The 13,558-nt window shown below is 42.0% G+C and overlaps 1 protein-coding gene and 2 long non-coding RNA genes across 4 annotated transcripts in view; 2 read left to right on the top strand and 1 right to left on the bottom strand.

Moving 5' to 3' along the window:
* RIMS4 (regulating synaptic membrane exocytosis 4) overlaps positions 1-1,936 on the top strand; it is a 99,211-nt gene extending 97,275 nt beyond the window's left edge. For both annotated transcript variants that reach the window (XM_081196689.1, XM_081196690.1), the window contains exons 5-6: positions 632-771; positions 1,715-1,936. In XM_081196689.1, coding sequence (XP_081052815.1) covers positions 632-771; positions 1,715-1,933 — 359 coding nt within the window. In that variant the 3' untranslated portion in view covers positions 1,934-1,936. The remainder of the gene's footprint in view (positions 1-631; positions 772-1,714) is intronic.
* LOC308588379 overlaps positions 1-11,302 on the top strand; it is a 289,543-nt gene extending 278,241 nt beyond the window's left edge. Inside the window, exon 2 of the long non-coding RNA XR_014008677.1 lies at positions 6,683-11,302. This is a non-coding gene — a long non-coding RNA (uncharacterized lncRNA). The remainder of the gene's footprint in view (positions 1-6,682) is intronic.
* LOC308588370 lies at positions 2,164-13,257 on the bottom strand. Its single transcript, XR_014008660.1, has 3 exons — positions 13,170-13,257; positions 2,801-2,975; positions 2,164-2,303 (listed from the first exon to the last, which is right to left on the bottom strand). It is a non-coding gene; the product is annotated as an uncharacterized lncRNA (long non-coding RNA).
* Between the last annotated feature and the right edge of the window lie 301 nt (positions 13,258-13,558).

The raw sequence follows: 13,558 nt of genomic DNA, 5'->3' as shown, positions 1-13,558 counted from the left end.
TGCAAAAATGTGTACATTAGTCAAAACCACATATAAAATTGTGCCTATTTAGGAGAAACTTGAACTAAAATTCTGAAGAATTTTCACGAGGTTTTTCTAAAAGAAAACCTGCAAATTGTTGCAGAGATGTGGAGTGCTGAATTTAAGACTGGAAAAAAATGAGAAACAGAGAGAACCAAAATAGATAGATCCTTTCATCCTTAGTGGGAAGACAGAGCTCTGTGTAGCAAACAACCCACCTTGCTCCCACTAAGCAAATCTGCTGTTCTCAGGTGTGAAGGAGGATAGCATCCCATCACCAGTGTAGAAACAAGATTTAACTTCCTGTCCAATCAGCTTCTGTATGTGGAATGGGAGTTGCACCATGTTGTCCCTCACTTCTCGGGCAGCAAAACGTCCTGATGTGATCCTGAATAGATACTTGCTGCGTATGTGTGATGATGGCTAGAGATAAACATTATACCAAGGCCAGTCACAGGCAAACTCAGCATCACTCAGACACCAAGCAAGGCTTGAAAAGACCACGTTCCTTTTTTAGTAGCTTCATCTGAGCAAATGGGTGGTGGTGTTCGTGGGGGCCCCCTGTACTTAACACGGCAATACAACCTTTTACCCTGTGTTATTCTTCCAGCTGCTTACATCAAGGCCTACCTACTAGAAAATGGGGTGTGCATTGCAAAGAAAAAGACCAAAGTGGCTCGCAAGTCCTTAGATCCGCTGTACAACCAAGTGTTACTTTTCCCAGAGAGTCCACAAGGCAAAGTACTGCAGGTAAGATGGACCTGTCTGGGGCCTCCTGGCAGATCTCACAGCTAGGGTTAGGGTGGCCTGTGTGGTCAGCTAGGATGTAGCATTCGTAGGGAGGCACCACACAGGGAGAGGAAGTTGTTTGTGCTTTTTGATGAGTTGCCATTCCGCTGAAGAACTAAGGTGGCCATGTGTCCTACTTTGCAAAGGACAGCCCTCTACTTGAAGGACTGTCCAGTCTAGAGAGGAAGAGCCAAGAAGGGAGAGCTGGGGGACTGTGTAACTGTCCATTAATAGCACCCAGAGAGCAGACACAATTCTAGTTCTATAATAATAACAATAACAATAATTTATACCCCGCCACTCTGGGCGACTCCCAACAGAATATTAAAAACACGATAAAACATCAAACATTTAAAACTCCCCTAAACAGGGCTGCCATCAGATGACTTCTAAAAGTCAGATAGTTGTTTATTTCCTTGACATCTGATGGGAGGGCGTTCCACAGGGTGGGCGCCACTACTGAGAAGGCCCTCTGCCTGGTTCCCTGTAACCTCACTTCTCATAGTGAGGGAGCCACCAGAAGGCCCTCGGCGCTGGACATCAGTGTCCGGGCTGAATGATCGGGATGGAGATGCTCCTTCAGATATACTAGGCTGAGACCCATTAAAATTAATAACTTAAAGTAGTTTACTTAAAATAGTTCTTTTAATTTCAGTGCCTCTTAGTATATTGTGTGTATTTTATTTTTATTTTTCAAATTAATGAAGTTTTGAAAAAAGAAAAGGAAATACAGCACAATTGACTTGAATCTCCCGTGACCTTCACCTCAAGTCCTTCCTTGGTCTTCTTCAGTATCATTCCGATCATAAGCTTTGCCAAAAGATAAATTCCACGCCAAGCCTCCCATCATTTATGTGATATTGCTTGTGAACTAAACATGTTCCCCACCTCTCTTGTTTCCAAGGTGATAGTTTGGGGAAACTACGGACGCATGGAACGCAAACACTTCATGGGAGTCGCCCGGGTTCTTCTGGAAGAACTTGATTTGTCAACTTTGGCAGTTGGCTGGTATAAGCTTTTCCCAACCTCGTCAATGGTGGATCCTGCTACTGCTCCACTCTTACGCCAATCCTCGCAGCTTTCCTTGGAGAGCACAGTAGGACCTTGTTGTGACAGGTCTTAATGGGCAAGGAAGTTCCAGGGGGACTGCTTCTGTTTTTAAAATCATGCTGTCAAGGTTTTGTTTGCCAGAACGCTGTCCTCAAGCGCATTGCATCTTTGATCAGTCCTTGGAGGAACCTGAAGGTGAGGATAGCCAAGTAACCTTGGACAGGAACCAAGATGGAGGCCAATGACCTTTCTCCATCCAGGTAGAAAGAGCTGCAGGGCACAAGTCCTAATTATGAAATGACACACACACACACATGACACACTTTTTCGTTTCCCTTTTTCCACAGTCATCCATGCACCCTTGCTTCAGATCAGTGTAAAACCTTGAAATGTTGCAGCATCTTTTTTAAAAATTGGGGAAGATGTTTTTCTTCTTCTTAACGCTATTTTACAAATTGGGGAAAGAAGAGAGAGAGAACTTTTAGAAAATTCTTAAATATTCAAAAGCAAACATCTGACCTAAAAGAAAACAGCAGTTTCAGGGAAACTTTGTGGGTTTTGTAAACTTTCCCCACCCCCTTTAAGGCATGGGGAGGGGTGGGAGGAACTGCAGCTACTACTTTAGAACAAGTTCCACGGTTCTGTATGATGTACAAACGCCGCTGTATTTTTTACACTGTGCCAAATTACCAGCAGTGTCTTCTACTATAGGACTTAGGCCAACAGTACTGCTGACGCATTTTTGTTGGAAGAACAAGAAAACACACTTTGGTTACACCAGTCAGTTCTAATGCAGAGTGCATAGCAAGCCAATTAGCTGGAATGTTGCACAGAGAATGTTGCTGAATGCAAACTGGAAATCTGGCAGAGCTACTTGCTAGCCCATTGTTAGATATGAACATTGCAAAACACACACACACACACACACACCATACCTTACCTCAGCTTTTGCTGTGCTATCCCCCTGTTGTGTTTTTTGCTTCCATAACGCTAGTCATGCTTTTGGGATTTACAGTGCATATCTGGTGACATGCCACTTTCCTCTGGAACAGGGATCAGTTTGAGGTAGCAATACTTTCTTCTGCCGTTGCAAATGAAATGACAACATAAAAAGTCTGCACATTAAAAAAAAAGAGGTGGGAGTGATCAGAAGATGGAGTTCTGTTCGTCATGCAGGAGATTATTAAACCCTGCGCTTAGAGAAAAAGGAGTGTTGCATTCAGACAACTGTATTAATACCCAAGTGGTGTGAAGCAACATGGAAAACTCAGGCACAGAAGGCAGATAAGGACTTATTTAAGGGTGTTTTCACAAGTGACACTAAAAGCGCCTTCCAACCTTTTGCATGGTTTGTGTGCACGTGTGAATGACTGCAATGCACTTTTGAATGAGTGTGAGGAGGAGATTGATGTTGGCATTTGAACTTCCACGTGGCTTTTTGTGTGTATGTGTCGGCCTGCCTGTATATATGTGTGGATGTTCTGAGTGGATGTTCTCTACTCATAATGCTTTGTTGACCCTCCATCCACCATTCTTATTGCCACAAAGCTCTATACATTCCAGGTTCAGCAAGCAAGGGTGTGTCTTCTGCTGTACCATGAGCTCTTATTGGTAGTCAACAGAAGTCTTGCTTTTGAACAGAGTTAAATGTGATTCAGCTGGAGGGTTGATACCGGCATGAGTTTCCGAGTCACTTGTGAAACTGACCTGGTCACTGCAGATAGGCTTTGTGGATTGTTTTATAATGAACAAAAAATAAATAAAATAAAAGGTAAATATTTTTAGATAGCTATAATATATATATATATTCTGCATACAGCTAAGACGACAGCAGATTGTCAACAGAGTCACCTTCAGTAGAGTAGGTTAGTGGTTTACCAGATAGAGCAGTTGCACAAATGAAGCAAAGTGATTTACCTGGTCACAGCGACATCTGGAGGCTTTAGTTTAGAGAGTAATTTTAGGAAGTAGGCCAAGACGCTCTATCTGTATTTAGATCTACCTTTTGTACATTGCTAGGTGTTTTGTTTCTGTTCTCATTTCTAATGAAGATTTAATGATTGCTATCTCAAATCTGTTTTCCTATTAGGATGTCAAGAGCTGATTTTGCTCCACGGTTTCTGGTGCCAAGTCCCATGTTAGCATTTAGGAACCATCTCAAAATGGCTTCCTGGCCTGTTGTTACGTCACAGAGTAATAACAAGGTTTCTACGTGGACTACGAACTAAGCATGATTAAAGCATGACTTATTATAGAATGAAACATAGACATATGTTATAGGTAGTGTTTTTAATGGTTTGGGAAATAACGACCAAATGACTAGAAAAGCAGTAGGCCCAGTAATGAGCTCTGCTAGAAGTAACCTAATATAGATAATAGCATAAGGAAACATTGAGCATATTAAAATCACAGAAGCTCCAGAGTTTCAGATTGATTATCTTAATTTTTTCTATGCCTGCGGTTTCAAGTATAATTCCGTTTCCAAGTCATATTAAAGATTTTCTGTGTATTGGCTGAAGGGAGGTAGTTGCATGCTGGTCAAAATATGTTGTGACTCTCCTTTCCCCCCATTTATTTAAAAACTCGCTTAACTATATTTCAGACTGAATCCTCTTCATATTTGTGTATAGTAGGTACTAGGCAATATTGTACAATATATGTATGGACTAGAATAGATTGGGTTAGATTTAGTGATTGGTAGCCATTGACTCTTTTAATAACCTTGTCGTAAAAAGGACTGTGGAGAAAACAAAACACATTCCAAAGCTGGGAACCGAAGAGCAGTCATTGATGCTTTATAAATTCAAAGATTTTGCTTATGTTGTTTGAACCTGTAAATCAAATCAGCCCTGTTTTGTATGTATCCTGCAGCACAGCTGTCAATTCTTACCCAAATGTTAATAGGGGAAGTGGGAGCAAAAATGCTGGAAACACAATCTTGGCTTCCTAATCTGTTGTTAACAGCACAACAGACTTAACTCTAAAATGTCTGCAGCTGCCTATCTCTGTTAAGTCAAATGTGAATGGATGTGTGAGTTGGGTTAAACTGAAGGACTCAGAACAGAGAGGTCCATCCCAAAGTTACTTAGAAATAATTTCAATAGGACATAAACGTCAAAATGTTAAAAACATTTTCATGTTGATTCTGTGTGTTTGTATACTACCCTTCAACCAATTGATTCCCAGGATAATTAGCAAGAGAATAAATGGCAATGAAAAACAGTTTAAAAAAGCAGTTCTTTTTTAAACCCAGTAACGCCAGCAATTAAAAGCAACAGATTAAAAGTGTTAGAGGCTTGAGAGAATAAAAAAGGGTTTTGCTTAGCAAGTGGATACTTATTTCAAGCTATTTCCTTTCTTCCCTCTTTGGTGCAACCCTTTGGATCCTGGCAAAAAAAAAACCTTAGTTACAGCAACTCTGAGCTAGGTACACATGCAATCCAGTTTTCCATTTTTAGCAAGCAAATCTGCATTACTACGAATGCAAGATTATAAACGATCTACAAAGACTGGATTAGAAGGAACAAAATTTACTTAGCAATCGAAACTAGTCAGGTGACCCTCAGCATCCTTTTCCCTGCTAGTCTCACCCAGAACTGACCACACCTTATGACCATTTCTAAATAACATCAGTTCCTATTTATCTATTTTATGCATCCATTTCAAGTATTTATATACCACTTTGCATCATAAAAGATCACGAGGTGGTTTACAAAGAAAAAGCGGAAAAGAATGCGCAAAACAAGAAAAACTAAACACAGTATGAAGAACTTCAGAATCCGTAAATAATGCAATGTATGAAACATGAAACTTCATCACATAGAATTCCACGGACTCTATACACTTATTCAATATCCACATCTTCTAACAAACCTGTGCCTCAACCAGAGCGCACCTGCACACATTCACTCACATACTCTGATCAATTACAAATCCCAATAACCCCCTGGGTGGGCTGCACTATGACACTGGCAGACTAATGCCAGGAGGCTAAAATCACCTTTCAAAGCCTAAACTAGGGCCCTTGTGGTCTTGTGTGCACCCTCTGGATACATGCATGCAGCGGCCTTGCTAGATCCTGACCCACAAACGCAAACAGAAATCTAAAACGCAAACCAGCTTTTAGAGCACCTCGCTTTCAGCCCACAACAAGCAACGTCCAAATACGAAACATTGCCAGCTTAAAGCTGTTCTTCTCATTCTTGTGAGAGCCCTTATTCTTGAGAGCAGCGGTGGGCAAACTCTTCTTCTATCAAGGGCTGCACTCCCTCAGGGGTGACCAATTGGGGACCACATGACTGCAGTGGGCACAGCCAGAGACAATAGTGTTCTGGATTAACTAATCTCGAACAATGGCTGCCCTGTTTCAATTTCACCATGGCTACCTCAAATTAGGATTTCCAATCCTTTGTAGATCTACTCAGAATTAAGCCCCGCTGGTTTTGATAGGTTTTGATACTTATTCCTCTCAAATAAGTATAAAGAGGATTTTTATTTTTTACTGAGGACAACAGACCCATACAGCGACTGGAGGGCCAAGTGAAAGCGACTCTTTTCTAACTTTAATGTGCTTAACGCGCACCAACCACAGAGGCAAGAAAGGGGAAGTGATGAACAGGACGGAAGGAACTCTGATGAGGTGGAAGAATGAGGCAGCTTCCGAGGGTGTAGGGGCCACAGACTGGCTACAAAAGAGCAAATAAGTTTTGCATCTAAATTAAGAGGCAGTTCTTCAGTAGATGCAGGTGTTCTGCTCCTGTGCACACCTTTTTACTGGGTTGTTATTGAAAGCTGGCTCAGAAATCCACAAGTGATAAAAGAGGTAATTAGTATCACTAGGCTTGGATCAGCTCCTCTTGTGTAAAGCCCAGCCTGGAGCCTGTTTTCTTCCACATTAGATCACATGATTCCTGGTTATGATCCACTGCCCCTTTAGGGGCACATACCAGAACATCTCCCTTACTCTCCCCCCCACCTGTTTTTCATGCAGAGTCAGAAGATATTTCTGAAGCCACTCCCATGAAACTTACAGTGAAGCCTTTATAAATAATAATAATATTTTTCATGAAAAAGGCCCCATAGACCTAAGTTTCACTTCATCATTTTGGATTTGTAAAGCAAGCGTTTGCATTTTGAAAGTTCATCTCTTGCTGCCTTTTAAAAGTTTAAAATAGAATCGTGTCTGTCTGTAACTTTTAATGATTGACTTCTATGGGGAAGTAGAGGAAGAGTTAGTGTGTGTCTGAGAGGTAATCATTACCTCTGTGGCTTGCCTGCTTGTTGTTAAGCTGAGGAGCGAAGGCTCAGCCTCTCTCCATTTTATAGCCTCTTCAAGCACTTTTAATTTTGGTTAAAACAACTGACAACTGCATCATATCCACATCGTGCACTGAAAGCACATGGCTTCCCCCAAAGAACCCTGGGAAATGTAGTTTAGCAAGCATGCTGGGTATTGTAGGTCTGCAAGGAGCCAACTACAGTTCCCAAGGTTCTTTGGAGGAAGTCGTGTGCTTTAAAGGCGCTTTAAATTTATGACATGGATATGACCTAATAAGCAAAGCAGTGACCTCTCAGCCACAATCCTAGGAACACACAAAATACTGGCTCTTAGCTTCATTGCCCTATTCTTTAACTCCCCAAAACAGGAGAACCATTTTATTGCCACAATTGTTTTCAGATGCAAATGTCATATTTTTCTGGGAGTGCTTTATGACCCCCCCCCCCCGATTCCTAATGGTTATGGTAGAGAGGACAAATCTAGGTTTTCTTAGCTCCCGGAGTGCCCATGAAAGTCCATTTACTAATAATATACAAATAGAATGAAATGTATCTTGCCAATCAAAATACTGAAACAACGTGTAAAAAACCGAAACAATATTATACGTCAATGGCCTCCAAGTCACAGCTATTCTTGTTTCACAGGAAGTTCCCAGGTTCGTGCAGGAAGTCAGTTTTTAGAGTAAGGAGTTGAAGCTGGACTTCCAGTGCCTCTTAAGCACCAGATCATTCTTCCTCTGTATGCAGAGTTATTTTTGAGGATCGGGAATTAAGCAAAACCCAGCCTGCTGTTAGCTCAACCAGTGCTCCCAACTTTGGGGCAAAGGACTTTTGAAGAAAGAAAAATCAATTTATGAATGCTTCTGCTGTATATAATTATACCTTTTTAATGTTTTTAATACTGGATCCCTTATACATGTACTTCTTTGTTTTTTTAAAGTAGGTCTATAGGCAAAAGAAATATCATAAATTTATGTATACAAAGAAATTATGTAGATGTTGAGGCAGTAAGAATCTCAACGTAAGCATGATTAGTAATAACCATCTTAGACAGCAAGACTTTTTAATGAAGTTTATTTAAGTTAGTTTACTACATGCTATTTAATAATTTTGACACTGGAGGAATATTTTCTTTAAAAACAAAATGTGATACTTTTTTTTCTAACAGATTATATGATTTAAAGTGCAATCTTTCGCATGGTTACTCAAAATAAATCCTTCTGTGTCCAGTGGGACTTATTCCTTTGTAAGCATGTTTTGGATTGCAAACTTAACTTTTTTAAATTATTTTTTAAAAGTTTTATGTTTGGTACAACCTGTATTCTTCCTGATCTGGAGTATGTTAGCCATCAGCTACATTGAACTAATTGAACACTGGTTAGTCATGACAACTAGTTAGCCATTGAATTCAATGCAACTTCAACAGAGTTCCCCTTCTCTGGATTCAGGCCTTACTGGTTTAGTGTGAGATGCTACATGTTATCAACTTGTTGTTTTCCCCAAAAAAATGAAAAAAAAAAGTTTTGTAAATAGCTACCAGGAAATAGTCCTATAGAAATTTCACTTGAATCTCTCATTAAGTTATTATTACTATTAATATTGTGTAAGAATATTTGCAGTTGTTCATTACATCTCTGCTAGAGATCTTAGCCTAAGATCTAAGCCTTTGTTGAAGGAATCGATGTCGTATTTTCAAGATGAAAAAACAAAAACCTTAGCTAGTTTGTCATAATCCTGTATTCTGTAAACAAACAAAAGAAGCCTTTTTATAAAGAGAGTCTACATAGGCTTACAAGCAATAATATATTCCATTTGGTGTGAAGAATGTGATGTGCAGATGGCAGTATATACCATGGATAACAATATGTGGTGACAGACTTAGTTTTTAGGGATGTCAGGTTTGATTAGGCCATATTAATATTGGCCATTTGGTTATTTTTTAAAAGGGAAGTTGGGGTAGGTGCCATACTGTTGGTTCCGTTCTACCTACTTGTGTAAGTCCAATCACTGACCATAAAATATATGTAGTTGACTTTCATGCTACAATTGTCAAAAAGTTTCAATATAAAGCTCACCAAATGTGTCAGATCTCCTTGTTTTCAGATAACTGTTGAGCATTTGTCACAGTTTTTTCAGACACCGCCACTGCCAGTGTTTTGTATTATGAATCTGATAGCAGCTCTGCCCCCTAACGGGCCTGTTTGGCAAAGACACCTCGTTGAAGTTAAAGGGAGGTGGGCTGTATTTTTCTTTTTCTTTCCTGAGCTGCTGTTCCATCCTTTATTACTGTACATGACACCAAAGCAGGGGAATACATGCACCTTTGTCAACGACAAGCACAGATTGATGTGCAAAACAGAATGCCACAGTGCTTGACTGCGCTGTCACATAACGGCAAACAGTATTAGGAAATGTGCGTGGAGGTTTCCGCCAAATGGCAGGAGCAGAATCTGCTCTGCATCCGTATTAAATTCAGTCCAGTGGATAAAATAATTAGGCTGCAATCAGTGCTAAAGTTTAGCTCCAGCAGGTGGGAGAGGGAATGAGCAGGCAAGCTCAGATGGAAACTCTCAAACTGTAAAAGCGTTCCTGCTCCCAGGGCTAGTGCTTGGTTCGTAAAAAGGCCCTTCCCCAACACTCCTAAGAAATCTTGCAGAAAATTAATTTCCCTTGTTGATTACAGATCGGGCAACCAGCTACATTTGCAATGCTAAACCTGGAACAGAGGTCAGCAACTGATGCTCATGGGCCCACATCCATTCCTGTGCATGGTTCCATCTCTCCCCAGAGGCAGAGGCAGAAGATGAATGTGGATGAACATTCCCCAGTCAGCACAACCAACCAAAGGCCCATGCTGGTCACACCAGGGCTGCCATTCCAAGTCTGGCAGTGTGTGAGTGAATTGATGGGGGACCTTATTCCTTTCACCTCTTCACATAGCCACAGAACATAATTAAAGTATGGAGCTCGCTATGACAGGATGTGGCATGCGCCTTCCCCTCACATGGCCTTTTCAGACAGGGCCTAAACCAGAGCACATTTGCTTGGTGAAAGGGCATGACTATATTCAAGATAAGCTGATGTGGAAGGGGAATTCCTGAAGCCACTGTACCCCCGCACATCATGCATTCATCTGATGCTGAAGTTCACTGGTGTGTCCGACTTTATGACTGCTTCAACATCCTAATTTGATGGATGCACCTTGGCCAAAAACCCAGTCCGCGCAGCACATGTTGACTTGCAGTTACATATTATGAATTGCATTTGCCTGTGTCCTGCTTCCCTTTCCACATGGGCGTTATGTTTTTACACACCAAACGTAGGAAGTTGCCTTATCTCAAGTCACAGCATGGGTCCATTCAGCTCAGTATCACCAGCACAGGCTCTCCAGGGCAGCTCTCCAGGGTTTCAAGCAGTTGTCTCTCCTGGTCCTACCTGGAGATGCTGAGGATCAGACTTAGGACCACCTGCATGGATGAAGATGCTCTACCACATAGTTGTGGCCCTTCCCTTAACAGAAAGCCAAAGCCTAGAGCCAAGAGATGCTTGAAGGCAATTTAAGTCTCGTGTATGGAAATGTTTTTAGATGTGACTGACTTTCACAGGGACTTAGTGAAGATAATCTTTTGCTGGGTTGTGCCCTCTACCCCTGGGTGTTAAAATAGCGCTACCTGCTACATGTCCTCTCCCTTGCCATGCCAACTCTCATAATGCATGAAGTTTGCAAGAATTTAACAAAAAGTGAAAACGGGCGGGCAACTAGATAATTATCAACTGCATGTTACCTGGGTCGGTGACCTTTTTGGAACGCACTGCACAGGACAGGATCTCTCGTAAAAGACCCCCAAATCCAAGAGAAGGTCTCATTTCTAACAAACCCCACTGAAATGTTCATAAGGTGCATGAACTTCCCTGTTTGGCATCTTCTGTGGCAGGTTGCTCTGTAACAGTGCTGTACATGTGGCAAAGTGTGACTTAGCACATAGTGTCCAGCACACATGAATGTTGGATGCTGTCTTTTGTCTTTAAGGGAAGATACGGATGCGCTGTTTTCTTTGTCTGTCAGTTTTATCCAGACAATACAAAAAAATGGTTGGGTAATTTGCAACTTAGTGTTAAGCTACTGAAACTGTTGAAAATAAACATTCTTCATTTCTTTTCCTAAGTTGAATCCGAGCCTTTTCATTGAATGCATTAAAAAAAATAATAAATGACGACGACGGTGATTTATTAAATTTCCGCCCTGCCCTTCACCACGAACAATTAAAAAAATAACAATATTAAAATCAGTTAAAGCAAATTACAGTCACGAGAATGGGGTGGGTCCCAGAAATAGATGGCTTGGGTGTCCAAGGTCAGGGTAAAGCATCTTCAGCCTACAACAAAAACCGGGTAATGAAGGTTCTAGATGCATCTCTGTAGGGAGGGAATTCCATGGCTTCAGAGGCTGGCAAAGAGACTGCCCCAAACTTCTGAGGACAATGGAAGCATCAAGAGGGACCCCTCTGTTGATCAACTCCACAGAAATTCCATTAGGAAGGAGGGAGTCTTTCAGATAACTGGGGCCTACATCACTTTGGGTTTTAAACACTAATGTGAGCACACCTTGAATTGGACTTTAAATTATAGTGGTATCTTGGTTCTCGAACTTATTCTATTCCAGGAGTCCGTTTGATTCCCGAAACCGTTCGAAAACCAAGGCACAGCTTCTGATTGGCTGCAGGAGTTTCCTGTTCGTCTTCCGAAAAACACTCACAATCCGGAACACTTACTCCCAGGTTTGCAGCGTTCGGGAGCCGATTTGTTTGACAACTAAGCCATTCGATAACCAAGGTACCACTGTATTTTCCAGGGACCTTGAAGTTAGGGCACCACACTAAAACACATCAAAGAGAAGACGTGCCTTTCTTTTTACTGCTGAGTTGCAACCAGCTGGGATCAGGGTGTCACAGAGTGAGCCAGTCAGTCAATCATGCCATCCAGAGTTGGAGCTAACTCTTTATAAGCAAATACACAATCTTCACAGACCTTGTCGAGTGTCGGGCCTAATGAACACAGTAGTTCCTCCCCTGTAGGTCTTACTCCAGGAAATCAGTTACCAAGACTAAAGGTCTCCCCACTGCCGTCTGTGTCTCCTCCTCCCCTGGGCTGTCCCCAAGCAATCAGAGACTGCATCTGCACATCTATCTATGCTTCTCCCATTTTATGCCTCTTCTGGTCCTGGGAAGAGGGAGGGTATCTGTCCTTTGCTTTCATGGAATAGGCTGTGATCCTAAATAATTAGGCTTGTGTGGAGCCATTTACCATTTTCTAAGCACTCATACTTAGGGACGCGGGTGGCGCTGTGGGTTAAACCACAGAGCCTAGGACTTGCCGATCAGAAGGTCGGCGGTTCGAATCCCCGCGACGGGGTGAGCTCCCGTTAATCAGTCCCTGCTCCTGCCAACCTAGCAGTTTGAAAGTGCAAGTAGATAAATAGGTACCGCTCCGGCGGGAAGGTAAATGGCGTTTCTGTGCGCTGCTCTGGTTTGCCAGAAGCCACTTAGTCATGCTGGCCACATGACCCGGAAGCTGTACACCGGCTCCCCTGGCCAAGAAATCGAGATGAGCGCCGCAACCCCAGAGTCAGCCACGACTGGACCTAATGGTCAGGGATCCCTTTACCTTTACCTTAAGCACTCATACAATTAATATTTTATCATTTTTCTACCCCCTTCATTCTGTAAGGGTCATATTTGGCCCCCCCAGGCATGTAAGTCCACCCAACCGAACCTATGATTTTGGGTTCTAATTCATTAGGAAAGTAACAGCATTTGGCTTAATTCCAAATCACCCCAGGATTCATAGGCTTTATCAGAGAACTTGTTGCATTGACCAGTTATTTCAAGGCTAAGTTTTTGCTCAAATTATGCCTCCTGTTAAGCTGGTGGAAGACAAGGGCAATCAAGTAGGTTGGGAGGAGAGAAACAAAGAGGGGACCCCAGGGTATAGAAATGGAATGGCAGACGACGAGAAGTGCCCATAAGACTTACCCATTGCTCAAAAGTTATTTGTTTTTTAAAGTTCTTTTTTAATGTAACCAAAGCAGATTATGGAAAAGTCACCATCAGTTCCCCCATCACCAACTTCCAAAAGGAGCATCAGCTTCTGGCAGTTGCTAGGCAACTGGTGCCCTCCGCATAATATCTCCTAGCAACCCAAGGACGGTGACAGCAACAAATAATAAACAAACAGGTGCCTTGACTTGATGGCTTCTCACATTCTCTATGAATGGCAGCCACTCTGTTTGTGAAACAAACGCTCAGCACTACAGATGTCCCAGTTCATCATTTCCTGCGGGGTCCCTGGCATTACTTCCTGCACTGTTAATTTGCAGCTTTTGTGCTCTGGTGTTCTCTGTGACACAGGCTGATCAGACATG

Source organism: Podarcis bocagei (genome assembly GCF_964188305.1).
Source record: "Podarcis bocagei genome assembly, chromosome: 5".
Taxonomy (NCBI): domain Eukaryota; kingdom Metazoa; phylum Chordata; class Lepidosauria; order Squamata; family Lacertidae; genus Podarcis; species Podarcis bocagei.
This window is presented reverse-complemented; position numbering and strand designations above follow the sequence as displayed.